This window comes from Ursus maritimus, unplaced genomic scaffold (genome assembly GCF_017311325.1).
Source record: "Ursus maritimus isolate PB19 unplaced genomic scaffold, ASM1731132v1 scaffold_3, whole genome shotgun sequence".
Taxonomy (NCBI): domain Eukaryota; kingdom Metazoa; phylum Chordata; class Mammalia; order Carnivora; family Ursidae; genus Ursus; species Ursus maritimus.
The window spans coordinates 11,079,053-11,102,110 of record NW_024425563.1 but is presented as its reverse complement, the minus strand read 5'-3'; the positions used below and the strand labels follow the sequence as shown (position 1 = coordinate 11,102,110).

General features: G+C 40.1%; 2 protein-coding genes across 2 annotated transcripts in view; both read left to right on the top strand.

The window, feature by feature from the left end:
* Positions 1 to 3,507: 3,507 nt before the first annotated feature.
* Positions 3,508 to 23,058, top strand: part of LOC103669079 (olfactory receptor 2A14-like) — a 56,561-nt gene continuing 37,010 nt past the window's right edge. Inside the window, exon 1 of the mRNA XM_008697402.2 lies at positions 3,508 to 3,611. The gene's annotated coding sequence lies outside the window, so the exon portion shown is untranslated. The remainder of the gene's footprint in view (positions 3,612 to 23,058) is intronic.
* LOC103668965 (olfactory receptor 2A5) lies at positions 11,795 to 13,834 on the top strand. The gene has a single exon (XM_008697283.2). The coding sequence runs from the start codon at positions 12,902 to 12,904 to the stop codon at positions 13,832 to 13,834; it is 933 nt and encodes a 310-aa protein (XP_008695505.1). The 5' UTR covers positions 11,795 to 12,901.

Below are 23,058 nucleotides of genomic sequence, written 5' to 3'. Positions count from 1 at the left end.
GATGGGGTATCTCTGCTGGAATTTAATAATCTTCACATCATATTTAAAGGTAAACAAGTCCCCCATTTATTAAATAAGTCTTGAAAAAAATAAGCCAGCAGTCTACTAATAATCAAAGATTTTCCTGAATATGCTGGGGCAATTTTCTTTGTAAAAAATCAGATAAATTCAATTCATTTTAGAGAGAATTCTTAGAGTGAAGAATTACTGACAGAAATAGATGACTTTAAGTGATAATAAATGGCCTCTTAGAACAAGGAAGATTTATCATACATATTTATCTCATCTTCCCAGATACCACCGAAATGGATAGAGCACAATGTGTAATGCACTGGAGCAAGAAGAATGGCAGAGGAGACATAAGTGAATAAGAGAAATTGCAGCATTTTGAAAAATATAGATAGAAAGCAGAGGGAGGAGTGATAACTAATTTATCAGACAAGAAGCTACCAACTAATGAGCATGCAGAAGGGAAAACCAATAAGAGGTAAGACACATTACCTCCAAGAGCCCCTGAGAGGCTGCAGTCCTGAATATATTAGCAAGAGTAGACCCTGGGGGTACACAAAGGAGAGAAAACAGGGGAACAAGATGAAAGTCTGTTATTACAGTGGTTGGATCTTCTGATTCTGCACCGTTTCACACAGCTAGGTATCAACTCATCCTGGGCAGAGCCTAGAAACTCATTTTATGGAGAAAGTGAGGATAAGAAGCCCTAAATTTTGGGATCCCAGATGATGCAGAAGCCAGTGAGCCTTAGGTTTGAAGACAGAGGAATTAAGTGAAAGTCTGAGCACTGAAGAATGAGAGTGTGTGCCCAATTACTCTCCCTGTACCCCAGTCTCTCACACTCAGGTGCGTTCTACCCCTCCTGCTTTCAAGTAGGCACAAGACTGAAGACCTCAGTGGATAACCCGAACAGTCCAGAAGACATTCATATTTGAGAGAATCTCAACAAAATGGATAGCTGGACCATCCTATCACCTTATATAAAACTCCACATATGAAGTTTCCAATGAAAGACAAATACAGAAAGAAAAAAAGAGATCAGTGTAAACAAAGATGATGATGAAGAGAAGAGACTAAAGTTATAAAATGCAATGATTAGATATTCCCATCTTTCCCACTTTCTTTTCCTAGAAAAAGAAATCAGCAGTTGGCCAGTTGCATGGTGTGGGTGGGATAATCATGCGGGAATTTGTGCATATGTGCTGGAGGTGCTCCAGGATGCAGAGTATGGAGGTAGCATGGTTGGGAGATTGGATGTGTTGAACAAATAAGCAAACACTTCGAGGACTTTCTCACAATTGGAAAAGGTATCCACAACTATGGCATGGAGATAGACTAGAAGCACCCAGAAGAGTAGAATTGGAATTGGAGCAAGCAGTATGAAATCATTTTGTGTTTTAGACAGCTTTATTGAGGAATAGTTTACACACAATTAAGTGTATCTATTTTAAGAGCCAAGTCCAATGAGTTATGACAAATCAGCACAATCAAGAAATAGATCATTTCCATCCCTCAAAAATTCTCCTGGTGTCCCTTTACAGAGGATTTATGCCCCTTACCCCTCTGCCCTAAGCAACCATTGACATGCCACTATAGATTAGTTTTGCCTGTTCCACAACTTCATCTGAATGCAATCATACAGAATATATTCTTTTCTGTCTAGCTTCTTTCATTTAACATGATTTTGTGATTCATCCATGTTAAAGCATGTATCAGCAGTTCATTTATTTTTATTGTTGAGTGGTATTCCACTGTATGGATATGCCGTGATTTTTTTAATCCAGTCAACTGCTGGTTGGCATTTGGGTTGTTTCGCTGTTTGTTTGTTTGTTTGTTTTTTTTAGAAATAGTTCTGAACAGTCGTGCACATGTCTTTGAACATATGTTTTCATTCTCTTAGGAAAATACCTGAAAGTATTTACTTACCTTACCACATAGAAGTGTATGTGTTAGTTGATATGGCACTGAAAAATTGTTGTTCTATTTTACATTCACCCCAGCAATGTATGAGAATTCCATTTGATCAACATCTTCTCCACAGTAGAGTTTTTAATCCTTAACCATTTTAGTGGGTGTATTGTGATATCTCCTTGTTTTAATAGATATTTCCCTGATGGCTAATGATGTTGAACATTTTCTAATGTGCTTATCGATCCTTTGTATATCTTCCTTAGCAAAGTATCGGTACAAACCATTTGCTCATTTATTATTTGGGTCATTTGTCTCCTTATTAAATTTAAGAGGCCTTTATATATTCTTGACAGAAGTCCTTTGTCAGAAATATGCATTGTGTGTGTTTTATTTAATAAAATAGTTTGGTTTTCTTCATTCTCTTAATGATGCCTTTCAAAGAACAGAAGTTTTTAATTTTGATGAAGTATATGTTATCATGTTTTAGTGAAATCATGTTTAAAAATATATATACATAAATAAAGAAATAATTATATATGTATATGTTAGTGTGTGTAAATATGGAAACATGTCACTACATTTCTTTCCCACCCCTGTTTGCTGATCTCCTTACAAACACTGACACCCTGCTGGTAGTGAGCAACCAAGAGCTCAGATACTGGTTTTTAAACTCTCCGCTAAAGGCAACAGGCTTCCTGAAGAAATGGCTAATTATAGGGTAAGATAAAGAAAAAAAAAATACAAGAAGAGCCTGTAACACTTTTACACCAGAAAATAAGAAAATTCTAAAAAAAATAGTGGGGATGTAATAATAGGATACAGGAGTCACCTTGAAGGGACTCTCATTAGCCAAATAAAAATAAAAAATGAAAGTAACGGATTGTAATCCATTGAATAAAATAGGGATTCATGAGTCCATACTGATATAAATAAACAAATGGCCAGTAAAATACATAGAGATGTGTAAGCTCTTCTTTAGCAAAGAATGACAGCTCATAAATGGAACACAATGGAAATAGAATTTTTGTTTGGTGACCATTATAATGGTGATTGATTTAGGCAGGAGGTATCAATTGAAGCAAAACCTGGTGGATAAAGTTCTGATGAGGATCAAATGTTGGTATAGCATCAGAATATCTCCTACAAAACTCTAATCAATTACAAAGGAAAAATTGTAACTTTATGGTGGAGAAACTTGGCAGAAATCAAGATAATCAAGGTTAAATTGCCAATATTGAGATGGGTAGATGCCAGGTGGCCTCTGATATACTGAGAAGAGCACAGCACAGTTACTAGTAATGAGAAATATGCAGATTTAAAATATATAATTCTAAACTAACAAATCGCTGAAGTCTAAGAATTATATACATGTACACAGAAAGGCACACAAGCAAGGAGAGGTTAAGAAATTCTTATATACTTAAGATGGAAAAATTAATTGGATCAATCTTTTCAATGAAGACTTTCATAATATAATAAGTAATATTAATCTTTTTATTTTTCCATTTAGATCTGACAAAAACACTGAAATATTGATGTTTTACCCCATTTATAGCTGAAGAAATAAGAGAGACATTGAACATCTTGCCTAAAGTCACACTCTAATAAGTGGTAGAACAAGACTCACCGATCTGTCTGAGCGTTTGTTTGTCCTGACTTGAGTCATGAAAATATTTCTGATCTTTCATTCAGTAAGTATAATATATATATAAAAATATTTATTTATTTATTTTAGTGAGAGAGAAAGAGCAGGGGGAGGAGCAGAGGGGGAGGGAGAGAAAGAATCTGAAAATTCTAAAGCAGACTCCTCACTGAGTGTGGAACCCCACAGAGAGCTTGATCTCATGACGCTGAGATCATGACCTGAGCTGAAATCAAGAGTCGGACACTTAACTGACTAAACCACACAGGTGCTCCTTATTCAGTAAGTGTATTTCTGAAAATTAAAGTAATAATCCCAAATGAGGAAGTTTTATGCACAAAAATATTCCTCTATTTATAGCATGTGCATGTATTATAACTTGTATAATATTAGTATAATATTTTAAAGTAGTATAATATTTTTAGTATATGGAAAAAATCTAAGTATCAAAAAATCATTAAGTAGATTATGATATGTTCATATAATGGGATATTATATTACATATATTACATAATATAATAATATATATTATATATTTAACACCTATTAAAATTAAGTTTACTGTTAGATTGCCTGGATTGTTATATAAATGGTGTAGCAGCACAGGAAGTTCTATATAGAGTATGAGCTCAACTGTGTTGAAAATACATGAAATCTGACAAAAAATGCAGTAAATATTAACAAACCTTATCTCTGAATGGTTGCCTTGTGGATGAATTTCGTTTTCTTCTACTTTGAGCATGTATGTTAATTTAAAATCAAGGAAGGGTGAAAGTATTTAAAAAACGACTTTGTGTAATAAACACTAAGGCAAAGGGAACTCAGACGTCATGACCATCCTGCGTATTGTATATATATTCATGCCCCTCCTGGGCTAACCAAATGCAACATACCAGACAAAGAATAGAGCAGTGGTTAAGTAATTTATGAGATTTGTAATCAGACGGACCTGGGTTCAAGGTTATTTAACTTCTTAGAGTCTCAATGTTCTCATTCACATGAAGGTATTCAGTTTGGGGTATATTTTGCCCAATTGCTGCATGAGAGTATGATGCAAAGTCCCTGACACACACCAAGGAGTGAGCCAACGTGTCAATTATCATTACAGTTGAGCTCTTAGAAGATGAAGGATTGTGTTTCTAGAGATAAATGTGAATTAAATTCAAGGCTTTTAGATGTAGTTAGCGGCTAAACGTGTGTCCAGATAGAGAATACAATTAAGCAGAATATACAAATTTAAACTAGACAATTTTTATTTATTTCAAAATAATTTATCAAAGGTACATTGACTAGCAAGGAATTCACTCTAATGGGCAATTCTTACTCATCTTGAGGGGTTGTTCAAATGAGTGTTGAGCAGAGTACATGAAATCTCAAATGTCTGACCTCTGCTGAGTGATGTAGATGAGACAGATCATGGTCTGTAGGCTCTGGGAATATTGAAGATTCTGTATGTGGGACAAGTCCACATCAGTAATCATTAAATCATATGAATTTCACCCAGATCTCAACCTAAGAAGCTTAAGAGAAACTTCGCCTCGAACTTCAGGTTCTAAGCACTCCTGAATTTTCTTTCGACTAATCCCCATTGTAGTTATAGAAACATGAAACCCTCTTATTCTCTTGATTAGTGATAAATCAATAGTCTTCGATTAATATACCAGTATTACAGATGTTTCATACATTAAACAAGTTGTCATGGAGAAGAGGGAAAATATATTTATATCACCACCTTCCACTACTACAGTGTGTCCAGGATTGGCGTGAAACAACTTAAAAGAAAAAAACTTAGAAGAGAACCCAAACTTGAGTGTTATGGCCACTATTCCATACTAACCAATGGCTGATAGCATGAGCCTTCCTCATATGGATGTTAGCTCGTGCGCAGCCGTATTCAGTGAGGAACATCGATATAATTACAAGGAGTCCAGTGTTAAACTTTTCAAAAAGACCTATTCTTTTTTTTTTTTAAGATTTTGTTTATTTATTTGACAGAGAGAGACAACCAGCGAGAGAGGGAACACAAGCAGGCGGAGTAGGAGAGGGAGAAGTAGGCTCCCAGTGGAGCAGGGAGCCCGATGAGGGGCTTGATCCCAGAACCCTGGGATCACACTCTGAGCTGAAGGCAGACGCTTAACGACTGAACCATCCAGGCCCCCCTTGAAAAGACCTATTCTTTACCTATGTTACAAAAGATGCATATATAAGCTATTTGTCAAGAAAGAGGAAAGGACAAATTAAAATTAGATTTTTCTCTTTTAAAAAAAAAAACTCATTTATTATTTATTTGAGAGAACGAGAGAGCACGAACAGGGGGAGGGGTAGAAGCAGACTCCCCATTGAGCAGGGAGCCCAATGACATGCGGGGCTTGATCCCCAGACCTGAGATCATGACCTGAGCCAAAGGCAGACACCCAACCAACTGAGCCACCCAGGCGCCCCATTAGCTTTCTTTAATATGAAGAATTAGGTCTTCTGGGAGAGGAGGAATAGCTAAGTCAGTAGGGTTCCTAACTCGGGTAGCCTGTGCATTATTCACACTTAGACCTTCTCAGGATAGAGAGGAAGAGGAAGAATGGGGTATGTGCCCCCTGAATTAGTCAGCACAGGAGCCTTAACATCTGAGGCTGCTAAAAAGCTTTATCACTGTTGTGTTTTTGTTTGCTTTGATTTTTGCTATCTGTTACCCTGTTATCTCAAGTCCTGTTTGACTTACTTCATTTGATTGTGATCCGCACTATGCGTGCATATCATTTACATTCGGAAGAGAGAAGTTTGTTGAGGGGAAGGGCCCAAGAGAATACACAGAAGGGAAGGTAAAAGAAAGAGAGGGAGAGAAGTAGGAAGAAGGGAAGGAAAAGGGAAGGAGAGAGAGAGGAGAAAATAATTGGGGGAGAAAGAAATGAAAAGGAGATCAGAAAAGGAAAAAACGCAGCAGTGACAGAAGTTAGGCAAAGGGAGGTTTGTAACTGAACATCTTACAAGTCCTGCTCAGTGTAATGGAAATGGTGATCCATGAGCAGACATATGAGGAAAATCTGCTTTTCTAAGGCTATAAAAATGTGATGTTTTTCAAAAAAATTTATATTTCATAAAAATCACAAAGTGACTAATATATTATGTTCTTAACTCTTTTCAATTAGCCACTGTGAAATAAGCCTAATTATCATATACGTGTTGACTTATTTATGCAGCAAATTAATTGAAGCCAATGGGATTTCAGTATAATGAAATAAAACATAGTCCCTACCCTTAAGGGCTTTGCTTCTAGGGGAGAAGATGCAGAAGGAACAATGCAAAGGCATATGAATTTTAGCCTGTGACACGTGCTGCTATGCTACATGACAGCGTGGCAGGGGAGAGGGGGAAAAGTGATCATCTGAGAACATACTCGTGGTGTAGTGACCAGTGAGCACAGAGACCCTGAGGCTGGCAAGATTTTTTTTTAAAAGATTTTATTTATTTATTTGTCAGAGAGAGAGAGAGCACACAAGCAGGGGGAGAAGCAGGCAGAGGGAGAAGCAGGCTCGGGGCTGAGCAGGGAGCCTGATGTGGGGCTTGATCCCCATGATGTGGGGATTATGACCCCAGCCAAAGGCAGATGCTTAACTGACTGAGCCACCCAGGGGTCCTGCTGGCAAGATTTTGATGTGACCTAGAACTTGTCTAGGTCCAGTATAACTTTAACACCCTGATCAAAAGGGAAGATTTCCAGAGATATAGTTTGAGAAGCAGGAAGGGCCAGATCATTTAGCATTTTTATAACCTTCAAAGGGAGTTTGGATTTTATATGGTTCAAAGACAGGACATTGAAAATCTTTAAGCAGGAGAGAATGGGGTGGGAGCTGGGAATCAAGCTAAGAGACTTTACATTAGTTTAGTGGATTTTGTCCACCTTCAACTAGAATAAAGCCTCACAGAGGTTAAGAAAGGCACAGATCAAGTATTTTCATTTGACTAATTAATAATGGAAACGATGTTAAATGTATGTTTTTAAGACCCATTACACTATGAGGGTCAAACATTTCTCCCTCCCTTCTTATCCAGATGCACATACCCCCACCACCCCATGGTGCTTAGACTATGGGCTGCCATGAACAGAATTCTGATACTTTTTGGAGAGGAAGAAGAATCAGGAATGACTGTTTCTCACTTGAGTAACTTGGGTGTGGGTAGTGAGGCAACTTACTGTGATAGATAAGGCAAGAAGAAGAAAACCGAACATTTCACTTTAAATACACTTGATTTGAGATTCCTGGGTTCTTTAGTGTTGAAGAAGTCATACCTGTCCTAGCTTCACTATTCTCATCTTTAAAATGACACCTTTGGATACAGTGTTCTCTAGGGTTCTTTGCATGCGTAAAAGGTTTTTTTTTTTTTTTTTTTAAATAGTACCATATATTTACTTTGAGTTTTAGAGTTTGCAAAGTGCTTTTTGCTTCTTTATAAAGAATGAAGTGCTTTTCTCATGCTTGTGGTCCTTGGATCATGCTTTGAGAAACATTTCTCTATCACCTAAGCACACTACAAAACGTGTCATAGTTGAAAGGTTAAGGGAGAATTAAATGGTTTTCTTGAAAAAAAAAAAAACCAACAAATTAACATATAATTTGCCCTTCAAAATCGTATTATTAATGCACGGACAATCTGACACTGACTCTGTGTTTGAGAATGCCCTCGCTCCTTCCCCTTCCTTTTGAGTCTATACTGTGGTTCTGGAGATACGAAAGATTGTGTAGACTTTTGTCCCCTAATTGGAGAAAAAATAAGAAGGTGTGAAATCCATGATTTTCCTATTTATCAGCCTTTCTGTGTGTGTTGAGGAATTAAGAATAATGTGATGAGTTACTGGAGGACGGGTAGGCTTCCAGGGTTCTAACAGAAGCTTCTTTTGAATGTGAAGGATTCCTAGCAAGATGAACGGTAGTTCTCTTTGGAAATGTTTGGTCATGTGCCCCTCTATCCTGGGCATCATATGCTATCAGCTGAGTCCTTTCTTTCGCACAGGGTAATAACTACTTCTCATTTTCACAGTGAAGTCACTGTACATTTGTACTGTATTATATTTCTGATTAACATCTTAATAACGGGCTCTCTGGAAATTAAAATTTTCTCTACATGCTGCATAATGTTCACCCTTGTACGGGTCAATACAAATGGGAAATGATGCAAAAAAAAGTGATATATTTTTCTGGAAGGATAATAATGGCTTTCTCTTAGTAACTTTGGTCTTATTTTATTTTTTCTATAAATATTAACTTCAGTGTAGCTCTGTGCAGAAGAATATTCTTGTATCTAAAAAATAGAATTACTCATAGAATTAAAGTGAATATCTTAGTTTGTGTCCTGGTGTAACACAGAGCATAGTTCATTGATTTCCTTCTTTTCTATTTTATTTTGCTTTCTGTTTCTCTGATCTTTCCGCTCACTCTCTTTTGGAGATTTATCTTCCTCTGTCCATCTCTTAAATACGGGCCATTCTTTTTTTTTTATATTATTTTTTTATTATGTTATGTTAGTCACCATACAGTACATCCCTAGTTTTTGATATAAAGTTCCATGATTCATTACTTGCATATAACACCCAGTGCACCATGCAATACTGGCCATTCTTAAGATACTGTTCTTGTCTTTCTTCTCACAGAAATTGCTCTCCTTAAATACTCTTTCATTAGTGTGGCTTTAACTATCACCTAATGCATATGATTCCCAAATCCGTGTCTTCGGGCTAGGTATCTCTAATGAGCTCCAAAACAATTTGCTTAATTCCTTCTTAGACACATCCACCTGTATGTGCCATGGACACATCAGACACATCATGTTAAAAGCTATACTCTTTTTCAGCGTTTGCTGTACATTCTCCCCCAGGTATTCTTTGTATAAGTAAATGAAACCACCCTATATACAGCGACATAAGCCAGAAACCTGGGAAGCATCCAAGATCTGCTTTTTGCCTCAGCACACATGACATCACTAAATGCTGATGATTGTGTTTCATATGCATTATCTCTCCCCGGGCCCTTGGAGGCGGGGAGAGAGAAGTACTCATTATTTCTCACTGGACCACATCAGTTCCTCGGATCGCTTGGCATCATGGTCTCCAATCTTATTCTTTGAAACAGTTTTCTACACTAAAAAAGAAATAATCTTTGTAACTACGTATTTAGTCATATAATTCTACTCTTAATTCAAAAGGAAGGCCAACATCTTTGACACGGCACAGAAGCTTGTTTGCGAATCCCCTTTCCAATGTTGTTCTTTGGCCTTTCCCTCCTTATGCCCTGGGGACAGCCTGGCACGTCCTATCCACCTTACGTCCTTCTGAAGAGTGCTTAAGTATCTCATTCATGGTGAAGCCTGTACCAATTCCTTTTCAGAATGATCTAGAACACCCTCCTTCAGTCCCGTGGTATGCTGTGCACACTTCTGTCACAACTCCTATATTGTTTATTTGCATGGCTCAGTCTGAGGGAGACTGTACGGCCCTTGAAGACCAAGGCAGTAATTCACTAGTGTTCGCTTTTCCAGTGTCTAGGACAGTGCCCACATACAACAAATGCTCAGTAGATAGAAACTGAATTTGTGCCTTACTAGAGGAATGACTTAAATTATCATTTACATGTAGATAATTATGGATATAAAATATCCATATATGGATACTATATAGAAGCTGAAAATCCTCTTGGCAATATTTTATTTAATTCTCCAGTTTCAGGTAGTCAGTAAATTTAAATGCTTCAGTTAATTTTTTTAACCACTGTATATAGCTTCTAAACTTTTCTTTTCACTCCTTTAGAGTTTCATGATATTTATTCCTTGAGTTTCTTTATTCTGCCCATGGAAGTACATGGGCTCTGAATCCTTGACTAGGCCATTAGCCAAAAACCATAGGCATACATCCTTCCTTCCCTTGTTGACAGAGAACTACATTGTTCACACTTTAGCAATCTCCTTCTCCTCTTTTAAGTAAAGAACCAAATGTGATCTGATAAGTGAGTTTTGGATGTTTCTCTCCAAAACTTTCCCATTGAGAAAATACACACACATATACATATAGGACTGACCCACATGAGAGACAATCAGAAAAATGTTCAAGGAATCCTCTGTTTCTGTTTTATTATGTGAATCTAAAGTCAACGCCTCAGTCCAAGGCATTATGATATTAGAAGATTCCCTGAACTTCATGGGTATATCATAGTAAACATGTGCTGCCCCCAAGCCCCAATGCTTCTATCAGACCCCTCTTCAAGGCCAAACCAAAACTGTGGATTCTGTGTTCTCTTAGTTCCAACACCCCATATCAAATCTCAGGTACAACATGGAGAGGACTCAGCACAGTGTGGGAAGGTTGACAAAAGAGTTTTCTTTATCTACTATCACCCAACTTAGAATTATCTAAGGAGGAAAGAAGAAAATTAATGCCAACTTTCAATCCATTGTCTCATGAAGAAGACACTCTGCATCCTCCAAGCTCCATAAATCCATTGGGGACGAGATAGAGATCCAGGAACCCATCACCATCCAAATACGTGGGGGGTTTAATTTGCACTGTGGTCCCAGGAGTAGGTTTGTTCTTATTACTACGCAAGTTTCATGTGCACGGACTCAGCTGGGTATTAAGTCAGCATTGCCAGCTCCTTTTCTTCTGACTGTCCGTCCCTAGGGCCCAGAGAAATGGAAACAGAAAGACATACAATTTTGGTTCTCCTGGTAGAGATGTGTGTCCTTGTCTCATCTCCCCCAGGGACACTCAGGGACAATCTGGCTGGGCTTGGCTGAAAATGAGCTTGCTATAAAACCTTTACTGCTGGTGTTCACAGTGAGCAGGCCCCAGTACCTGCATCAGCCTTTGTCAAGGGAACGGGGAGAAGCCCTGCACCTCAAAGTCCCTCTTTCAGAGACAGTTGGAGGGTGCAAGATCATCAGCTCTCACCTTCAAAATTTCTGCTGACTCCTGTGCAGTTTCTTCTAGGTCTAATCCTATCTTAAGATAAGACAAAGGCTGGTATCACAGTGAGTAAGAGGTCTTTTTCAAAGTAGTTGAGAGAAGCTGGGGTCTGGAGGAAGTAAAAGCTCCAGAAATTAGCATCCTGAACAAGAGGTACAAGGTCAACTTATGGGCAGACAGCTTTCTGATTTTAAGATAGGGTTGAAATTTCCAGAGCTGGAGTCATAAGCTGCCTATTGAGAATGATCATGTATATTATGGATTGTCATAGAATAGGTGTATATAATCGGTTCTAGGGAACATTTCAGGATTTCCCTTCTGTCATCCCTGTGGCCGTATGGTTGGTGGGATGGCAGCCAGAAAAAATGAAAGAAGAGTCAAGAGACTTGATTAAATTCTGGGATAGGCACTTTGGATGTTATTCCTAATGTAATGGCTTCTACCCACCCATCCATCATCCATCCATCATCCATCCATCCATCCAGCCAGCCAGCCAGCCAGCCATCCAACAAATGGGCGCTATATTAGGTACTGTCCAAATGCAGGAGGGCCAGAAATAGCATCTAGACAGAACCAGGGAAGCAGTCCTGCAAGAGGGTGGAGTGGCAGCAGGAGTAGAAACATTATATAGTTAAGTCTTCACATGATAGCCACTTGCCCTGACCCTACACCATAAATTACTTCTATGAATGCTGGCCAGATTAGTGATGTTGCTCTGCTCGTGCTCAGAAGGGAAACAGTCAGATTCTCCTCTGTAGCAACAGGAAGTACGAAAGTCAGTGCCAACTTCATTTGCTAAAGCCCTAAAGCTAGTGAACAGAGAGGGAAACAGACCTCCTTGAGGTTGCGTTCATAAATCTTATTCCCTAATTCATTCATTCATTCATTCATTCATTCATTCATTCACTCTATTTATTGAGCAATGTACTCCACAAGTTATAAAATAAGAGGAAACCAAATGATAAAAAGAAAGTGGGAACAAAATTTGAAAACTGAATCAATTAGAAAGTAAAAGTATGTGAGAATATGGCTATGGGACTTTCCCCAAAATGAAATAATTAGTCATCCTGGAAAACAATTTATTCTGGGGTTGCTATCATGATAGTAAAAATATGGATCTTGCAATCAAAGTTAAATGAAATTCTGTAGACATCATAGTGCATGCAACCATGTGCTCACTTACACTGCTCGCCTGAGTAGATTTCCTTTCTGCTTTACTGTGGATCAAGGATTTGACGAAATGGCTCTGAAAAGGATTGCCAGCTGAGGCAACACACAGATGTACTTCAAACCCCCTGTTTCTGTTTGATCGCTAACCCAGACCTGCGTTCGCTCCTCAGCACACAGCCGACTCCAGCAGCTGTGACTGTTACAGATACTGTTGCCAGGGAATGACGGAAAATCAAACATGGGTCACAGAATTCATTCTTCTGGGATTCCCGCTCAGCCCAAATCTTCAGGTGTTCCTCTTTGGGCTCTTCTCCCTCTTCTACTCCTTCACCCTGCTGGGGAACAGCGTCATCCTGGGGCTCATCTGGCTGGACTCCAGACTGCACACCCCCATGTACTTCTTCCTCTCCCACCTGGCCATCGTCGACATAGCCTATGCTTCAAATAATGTCCCCAAGATGCTGGCAAACCTTCTGAACAAGGAAAAAACTATCTCCTTTGTCCCATGCATAATGCAGACCTTTTTATACATGGCTTTTGCTCACACTGAGTGTCTCATCTTAGTAATGATGTCCTATGATCGGTACGTGGCCATCTGCCATCCCCTACATTACTCTGTCATCATGAGCTGGAAAGTGTGCACCATTCAGGCTATCACTTCCTGGGCTTGTGGCTCTCTCCTGGCCCTGGTCCATGTGGTTCTCATCCTGAGGCTGCCCTTCTGTGGGCCTCTTGAGATCAACCACTTCTTCTGTGAAATCCTGTCTGTCCTCAAGCTGGCCTGTGCTGACACCGGGCTCAACCAAGTGGTCATTTTTGCTGCTTCTGTGTTTATCTTAGTCGGGCCCCTCTGCTTGGTGCTGGTGTCCTACTCGCGCATCCTGTTTGCCATCCTGAGGATCCAGTCCGGGGAGGGCCGCAGGAAGGCCTTCTCCACCTGCTCCTCCCACCTCTGTGTGGTGGGGCTCTTCTTTGGCAGTGCCATTGTCATGTACATGGCCCCCAAATCCCGCCACCCCGAGGAGCAGCAGAAGATCCTTTCCCTGTTTTACAGTCTTTTCAACCCTATGCTGAACCCTCTGATCTACAGCCTGAGAAATGCAGAGGTCAAGGGCGCCCTGAGGAGAGCACTGGGGAAGGAGAGATCGATGTGAGGGGTGCCAGGGACAGTCTTAAAGGTGGAACACTTGTTTTCTATGAGATTTGGAGGAACGGTAATATAACAGCTTTAAAAATCTAATGTCTCGGATTGTCAATATTCAAAATGTATATTGATCAGATTCTGTCCGTAAACATGGGGTACTGCCAGACCACAAAGCACAGGCCGTAAGAGGATAATTGTGTACTGGTGAAGCACTGAGCAGAGTCATGGACTCCTCCAGCCGGTTCCCAGCGCTACCTAAGATCCCGTTTCTTTTCTTATGAGGCCTTTTTTTCTCTCACATCTCCCCTTAAATTTATCTAAGATGTCTGTCTCCCTTCTTGCTGTAAGTATATGCTAATAATGCCATAATATATTCTGTACAGTAGTGCACCTCTAATCAGAGAATAAATACTGACCTTGTTATGCAGTCCCCTCCTGAGAAATGCACTAAGGAACTTCAAGTCTAAGGATGACATTAGTTCTGAAAAATTATCTGAATCTGAGCCCATGGAATCTATTTCTGTGAAAAGCAAAGTTTAACTTTATGGATTTTTTGTATGTATGTGAGAGGCCGAGAAATATCAGGATCTTTGTTCCTTTTTATTTAATTCTGCTGCATTTAATTTAGGTGAGTTTGTGTTTAGAATAAATATGAGAGTCAGTTATTCGGGAGAGTTACCTTTCCCAGCGTTCAGATTACAAAGCCTTAAAACATCACAAGGGTAAGAAATTCTTCTAAAAGGAAGACAGCACGAAGGGAGGCCAATAGCTTAACATAATGTTGTAAACTCACGTTTAGAATGTCTAACACGACAAAGTTTGGTAAAGACTTGTAGGAACCTCAGCAAATTTCCAAGAGCATCTGCTCCAGGCAATACTGATCACTTATTCCGGGTCCAAGTGGTCAGAGTGATGAGGGAGAGTAAATTTTTTTTCCCTTTTAACACAACTTTGGGAACGAAGTGGCCGAAGAGTATGACAACAGTGATTTCTTTAACACCCTAAGTGTGGCATCTTTTGAATTCTCTTCCTCTCTGGTAGGATCACATGCCATTCAGCTGTTCGATGTAAGTGATTGTATATTATTATCCATGTTCTGTAGATCTATTTTTTTCATATCCTCTCATGTATCAATATCAGTCCCCATTTTTCTTCTTCCATGAAATTAAGATGCACAGGGGAAACCTTTGCCTTCCATCTCTCTCTTAATGCATGATTTTCCTCTTCTCGAAAAGCCTCGTTGCTGACTATCTCATTGACTATTCTACTCATTAGTTAACTTGGGGAAAACATTTTGTCTCCGGCCGATATCTGAGTCTCCATATCTCCACAGTATCAGGCCGTTGCTTGCTCAGTCCTGCTCTGCTTGCCCTGCTCCCTCCCTCTCCAACCCCCCTTGCCATCGTCCCCTTCCCTCCCAATAATTTGAATTAAAAAAAAAATACTGGCTCTAAATGTAACAATAAGGACTACAGAGTTACTGTATAACCTATTTTAAACGTAGAAAGAAGAAAACAAGCAATATTTTAATAAAAATGATGTTTTAACTATACCTAGAAAATTATTATTCACTAAAATATGTATACCTTAAATTAAGGTTAAAACCCAAAGAGGGAAGAAGAGGCAAATACAGGATAATGTGTCTCATAGAAAATATCAGCCATAGGTTTGGATTCAGAATGTTTCTACAAGGACCCATTAGAAAAATCAGGGGATTGCATTCACTTTTATGTCAGTTCAAAAATAATTGAGAAGATGTAGACCAGAAAGACCAAGCTTCTGCCAAGGTAACTGGGATAGATGAGTTATAAAGAGATGTCCTCCAGCCAGTCTCAGGAAAGGCTCTGATTCAAAAAGAGAAAACAAAACCAAAAACTATATTTCGTCAAGAAATTACAGAAAATGCCTGAGTGTATGAGAGATTACTCTTAATTGTTTCAATATTTGAATTATAGGACTTTAATAAACAGATTATATTTTGTTGTTATGACTTCTTTTTATATATATTCTTTTAATGTTAGTCCCAGTTTCCAAAGGGCCGAGGGCGAGAGGAAGAAGGGTGCACTTACTTAACGTGGAGGAGTCTGCTGGGTGCTTCCCAGATGTCATCCCATCTTTCCCCAATGACACTGGAATGTAGACACGGTGAAGTAACAGCAACTTCTCCCCAGCGAAACAGATGACAGAAGAGAGCATTCAAAATGATGGGGGAAGCATCACTCTACTATTTTATACTTAGCCAAAAATTCATTCAGCAATAAGAGAACCAAACAAGAGAAAATCTTATGAGATAAGTCTAGCAAAATGTATCCCCCACAGGTCTTCAGTGGAAGAACTCTAAACTGATGTACTTGGATCTTTTTTGAAGTGAAAGTGTATGATGTGAGGAAAAAATGCTGAGCATAAAAGTTGTTAAAACATGTTAGTAAATGTAGCAGTTAATGTAGACAAAATAGCTTTTTATATGAGAAAAGGAAAAAGAAAATGCTTATCAGCCATGAAATGTTGATCAAGTAATACCAATGAGTCATTAAATCAAAAGAAGTCCCTTGTCATGGCTAGCAAGAAGATGAAAATCTTGAATAACTGTAGACTTCATTAGAAAAATTTAGAATTAACATGTGTGTTAAAAATTTAAAGGGGTGCCTGGGTGGCTCAGTTAAGCGTCTGAATTTTTGGCTCAGGTCATGATCTCAGGGTCCTGGGATCGAGCCCCACGTTGGGCTCCCTGCTTAGGGGGAGTCTGCATCTCCCTTTCCCAATGCCCCCCCTACTCGTGCTCTCTCTCTCTAAAAAATAAATAAAATCTTAAAAAAAAATTTAAAGGTAGATCACCTTTGCTGCCTCTGAATCCTTAATCTCATCAGGTAGTAACTTCAAAGTCTACCCACCCCGCAGTGATGCCATGGACTTCTAGCCACAGGCAAGGACCTGCACACAGCTCCTGAATTTTGTTGCCAACTGGGTCAGCTCAGTGTCTGTGCAGCCCGGCTGTCCTGACACCAGCAGTACAATGCCTCACTCACCACAGAGGACTGTTCCCAAAGGATTTGAGGCAAGAGTGAGTTTCATAGGAGCGTTAGAAGAGGCACTTTGGAAATGGGCTCAGCTAGCTAGGAGGTTGGGGATTTCCTGCTAAGGCCAGCAGGTCTGATGTTCTAGGGTAGGGTAAGCTCGCTGAAGCTGAGTTGGGATTGTGATTGGTGTGTGTTAGGATTCTCCGTAGGTGTTTCCTGCAAGTGCAGGACTTAGGTTTAATTTTTGGCGTGGGCCGGGCCACTGGGGCAGCCTCTGTGCTGTGGGTCCTGAAATAAGCATTAACTATCACAAAATATGCCGGTGAGGAGGTCAAATGGGGTGATCTTTATCTGAGGAGGCAGAATAAGCACATTTTTGAGGAGCGATGAGGGATAGAAACAGAAAAATGTCCAGCTTTAGCCCAGAAGGCTGACCTATAGCCTGCATAGTTCCGACAAGGATCTGATACATACTGGTTGCTACATTCTTTAAGGGCCTCATGACTGCCTGTACGTTTCACCGCTAGTTAATATCCTCCTGAATGATAAGCACCAGAGAAATCTTGCAAAAGTAGTTTTATGAGTAGAAATTCGAGGGAACATTTATGATCTAATACTCTGCATGTCCCCTTGAGCACTAAGCGTATAACCACCAGCTTCATACGGCAAAAGCGAAGCTCTTTCTGCTCATGGGTCCTGTCCCCATGCTACTTGAATAAGCTTACAAAGTTGCACCGCAAAATGTCTCAAGAATTCTTTCTTGGCCGCTGGGCTTGATGACTCCACAACAAGGACTTTTATTTTTCTTTGAAGGCGTTCAATTTGTGACTGAGGATTTTGCCTTTCATTTGAGAATACTAATGTTGTTAACCGTGAGAACAATGATATTGTCAAGATTCAGCCTTGCCTTGAATGGATTAGCACCCAGTTAATGCCATCAAGAAACTTCCAGAAGAGTGAGCCTGAATAGAACAAAATTAATGATTCTGAAAGAAAATATGCTGTTCTCTATTAATCTGCTAGATAAGCAACAGAATCTATCAGAGTGGTTTATGAACTGACAGAAAACCAGGTGTTGAAATGGGAATTTTTGAAGGAATGAAAGAAAAGGCAAAGTCCAAGGAAGAGAAAAAATGAAAAGAAAAAGATAATCACAAGAAATGGTCCTTGCCCTTCACTGACCTTGGGAATCGCCTGGGAGCTTTAAAGAATCCTGAGGCTTGGGCACACACAAATTAAATCAGAGTCGCCAGGGATGTGTCCCGGGGTCAGCATTTTTTTAAGGGCCAGGTGTAGTTAGGTTTGAGGACCACTACTCTAAAGAAATACTTTATTTTCTTGATGATTTTTGAGAATGGTAAGTTGCTTGGAAAGATGGTCCACAAACAGGATGAAAATATCCTGGAATCTTAAAAGATGCCCCAGTTTAAAAAAAAAAAATCAGGGGCGCCTGGGTGGCACAGCAGTTAAGCGTCTGCCTTCGGCTCAGGGCGTGATCCCGGCGTTGTGGGATCGAGCCCCACATCAGGCTCCTCCACTATGAGCCTGCTTCTTCCTCTCCCACTCCCCCTGCTTGTGTTCCCTCTCTCGCTGGCTGTCTCTATCTCTGTCGAATAAATAAAAAATAAAATCTTTGAAAAAAAAATCAGATTCTGGCAAACCTAAGATTTTCCTGGTAGGATTTCTCTCTCAGCCCAACGAGTATTTAATTAGTGAGATACTGACCTGTGATGTTGTGATTCATAAGAAATATGTTTGGTCTTCATCCATGCTTCCTGGCTCCCAGGTCCCAAAACTTTTGTAATTTCCTGAAGGATAAGAGCAATTGGAGCATCCTTTATTATAACATTCAGTCTCTTGTCCTCAGTTCCCAAAATTACTTTGGAGCCATAAAGGTGAAATGGGAGTCTTGTTATTCATAAGAAGCCCCTTTCCACCACAGCTGTGTTTATGTTAATGAAGTGACTTTTGGAAAGCACCTAAGATGGGAGCTGGTTGCCAGGAGAACCAGAGGGCTTGGAGGTTGGATCCATCACCAATGGCTAATGGTTTAGTCAATCATGCCTGTGCAATGAAGTCTCCATTAAAACCCAAAAGGACAGGGTTCAGAGAGCTTCCGTGTGGGGAACCAGAACTCTTCCGTGTCTGGGTCCTCTGGCCAGGACCTCACCCTATGTGTCTCTGTTCATCTAGCTGTTGATTTGCATCTTCTTTTGTAAGAAATCAGAATCTAGTGAGTAAATCGGTTTCCTGAATTCTGTGAGCTGCCCTGGAAAATTAAGCAAACCCAAGGAGGGTGTCACAGGAACCTCTGATTTATAGCCAGTTGGTGAGAAGCACACAGGTAATGACATAGACTTGTGATTGTCATCTGCAGGCCAAGGAGGCAGTAGTGGGAACTTCTGGTCTGTAGCGGGGAGATCAGAAACACAGGAAGGGCTTGTGATTGGCTTCCGACATGGGGGGCAGTCTTCTGGGGGCAAAATGCTATGTCTGTGAAATCTGACAGTATCTCAGGGTAGATACTGTCACAACTGAGTTGAACTGTGGAATACCTGGCTGGGGTCTAGAGAATTTTTGCGTGTGTGTGGGAATCCCCCAACACACACATGATGGAGTTGGGTGCAGAACCCTTTAGACCACAGCAAACATAATGAGGTCAGACACAGATAATTCTCATCCTTTCTTCTTTGATAGGGCAAAAATTACAGGCCACCTAGTGTTTCTGATAGTGATGAAAGAAAAACTCTCTTTCCTTTAAGTCGGTATGATTGTACATAAACTTTGTTCAAACCAAAAGCCTGATTTATGGCCCGCCACGAATGCATTGTACATTGGCTTTGTGAATGAGTAGACTCAAGGAAAGCCATCTTGTCCTTGGGATATTGATCAATGCTCCTGCTCCCAGCATTCCTTGATGTTAAAACTCATGATTCCCACCTAATGCTCATGCATAATCTTTAGAGATTTTACAAGATGTAAAAAAAGTATATAACCCTGTAAAAACCGTTCATTCTCTGGAGCACTTTCTTCCCTTGGGCTGTCCTACCTTGGGTTCTAATAAAACTCTATTTTCTTTTTATATGAGAGTTTTCTCTGTGGTAAATTTGTGTCAACAGTTGGATGTAACAAAAGGAAGTCACTCTGGAAACTATTAATAAACAGCAGAAATGTAAGCCATGTGGAGCTAGTGAAACAGAGTAGAAAAATTCCTAGTGACTCGTACTTTGAATAATCTTGTCCTTCTGAAGCTCGAGAGTGGGGACCTGTCAGCCGCTGTCGATGTTTTACTTCCGCAGATTATGCATTGGGGTTCTCTTCCAATGGGAATAGCTCCGTGATAATGTGATTAATAAGAAAGGCTGTTGACAGTAATAATGATGACTGAGATAAAGAAGTCCAAGTTGAAGGATTTTTGGTAGGACCACATTTAATAATTATAAAATTTTGCTTCTTTGAAGATTTTTAAAGAAACTTTATATGATCTTGCCTCCTTTAGGGAACATAATCAGTGGTATTGTAATGGCATCGTATGGTGACAGATGGTGGCTACGTTTGTGGTGAGCGTGGCATAAGTTATAGAGTTGTGGAATCACTATGTTGTACCCCTAAAACTAATGTAACACTGTGTGTCCATTATACTTCAAAAAAAAAAAAAAAGCTTTGTATGACAGGAGAGCTAGTCATGATAAGGTTATCTTTTTATCATTATAGTGTTAATTTTTTTAACTCAATTACTAGCTGGAGTGTAATACATTTAAAATATCAGTATTATAGAACAGGATTAACACTTACTTTGTATATAAATCAGGTACCGTTTCATGAAAGAACAAAATATTTATAAGATTGTGAGTCTCCTGGGGGTCCTGATTGCCTCTGTCAGAGTCCACATGACAATGAACATCGTCATCAGGCAGGGAGACCACCATATTTACAAAATGCAAGTAGCGTTTACTGACCTTAAGTGGAAGCTAGTCCGGAAAGGACAGTACAGTACTTATGGTACAGTACTTTTTTAGACTGTTGGGTAATGGGTCCCCTGGGTGGCTCAGTCGATTAAGCATCTGCCTTCGGCTCAGGTCATGATCCCAGAGTCCTGGGACCGAGTCCCACATCGGCCTCCCTGCTTAGCAGGGAGCCTGCGTCTCCCTCTCCTCCCGCTCTGTGCTTGCTCACTCTAGCTATCTCTCTCTCTCAAATAAATAAATAAAATCTTAAAAAAAAAAGAGTGTTGGGTATTGTTTGGGTTGGGGATAATGGTGTATGATGTAGGTGAGCAGGGAGTAACTACCTTTCCCTTGGGAATCATCTTGGAGGGGATTCCTGATTGTCAGCTTGTGAGACACAGCTGTGCTTGACTTCCCATCTTCCCCTCTCCTTCCCTCTGGGTGTCAACTACCAACATGAAGCACACATTCTCCTCTGCCCCTCTGGGCCGTAAGTCGTACGTGGGCTGGTCTTGTAAGGAAGGTCTGTTGTTTTATAGTGTTTCCTGTGTCTTGGCAGTGGGTTCCGTTCAGGGTAAAGAGTTAACAAATCTATTTGGGGAGCACATCTTTTTTTTTTCCCAAAGATTTTATTTATTCATTTGAGAGAGAGAGAGCGTGCGCACATGAGTGGGGGGAGGGGCAGAGGGAGAAGCAGACTCCCCGCTGAGCAGGGAGTCCAATGCGGGACTCGATCCCAGGACCCTCAGATCATGACCGGAGCCAAAGTCAGACACTTAACGGATGGAGCCACCCAGGTTCCCCTTGGGTACCACATCTAAATCACGTTCTCCACTTAGTCTTTCTTCGATAACTCTCATGTCTCTCCCTTAATTCTCAATAGGAGTGATGTAGAAGCTTGTTCTTTACTGACAAACGGGAATACCCCAGCGTCTTGTACCCAGGCTTGCAGCTGAGAGTAACCACACTGGGGCATTTGGATTATTGATTTCAGTGGCTTACCGCCGCTTGTGCTGTGTGGGTAGGGAGCTCTAAAGGACACTGGGAGCCGGGACTGCGGGAAAGGGACTTGCTTCTTCCTGTTTGCTTGCTGGTCTTGTCAGGATTGCTCAACCACTCTTCACTTTGCCGGTGGCAGCTGGTGCCTGCTGCTCCAGCCTTTATTTTCTGACTTTCCCAGAACGAGCCTCCTTCCTCCCCCTGCAGGGCAACAGTGCAAGCTGGGGAGCACCTCCCCCTCAGAGGTACAGTCTGAACCCTGACTGCTCTGACCTTCGAGTTTGTAACTATGCCAACCTCTGCTCTGGGTCTTAACCCTAGGGATGGTGGCTGCTTTGCTCAGCTCCTATCCCGGTGTCACAGAGCTCCTCCATGTCTACTGTTGAAATTCTGCAACATCACTTTAGCCATTTGTTACATTAAAATCTCTCTTGAAATATCTGTATGACTTCTCTTTTCCTGTGGGATTCCCGTCTGATCCAAAGAGGGGTTTGAAAAACACTCTGAAATTTGGGACAATTATAGGAGTTATTACATAAACTATCTGGGCAGGTATGAGAGTTAAAGAACAGAAGATTACTATGTAAAATTTCTAAAATTACCTGATGTGTTTCCAGGTGATCCAGTAATTATAGGTGTGGCGTGTGTTACCTATACCCTGAGTGAAAATGCCCAAGACATTTTAGGAATTTTGTTCACTAAGTGAAGACAAAACAATGAAGTAAAAAAAAAAAAAAAAAAGGGCACCAGGTTAGACAATGGTATAGTATCTCTTCATAAAGTGAACAGAAGAAAGAAGCATAAAGACCAAGAACAAGAGTGCTAACCAGAAAACAGAAATGGTAGATAGTCTAGTTGTCTCAATATTTACGTTGAATGAAAATAGATTACATCCTCCTATTTTCATATTGATATTTTCAAACCCATAAAATACAGCTATATATTGTTTAGAAGAGCAACTAAAACACAGTCACAAAGAGAAGCTGGGAATAATGGTATTGAAAAACATATCCTGTGCAAACATGTGATTGTTACATTGAAGTAACAATGTAAATACTAGGCAGATATTTGCCTTTATGCTTGTGTAAGGCAGAAAGTGTTAATTAGTATGGAGAGAGTTACTATCTACAAATACAGGTAATAGGCTATCAAGAAGATGTAACGATCATAACTATGTATGTTTGTGACAACATAGCTACCATATAGAATTAGGGGGAAAACCCAGAGAATTATCATGAAAAGTTTTTTAAATCTGCCTTGGTAGTGGGGGA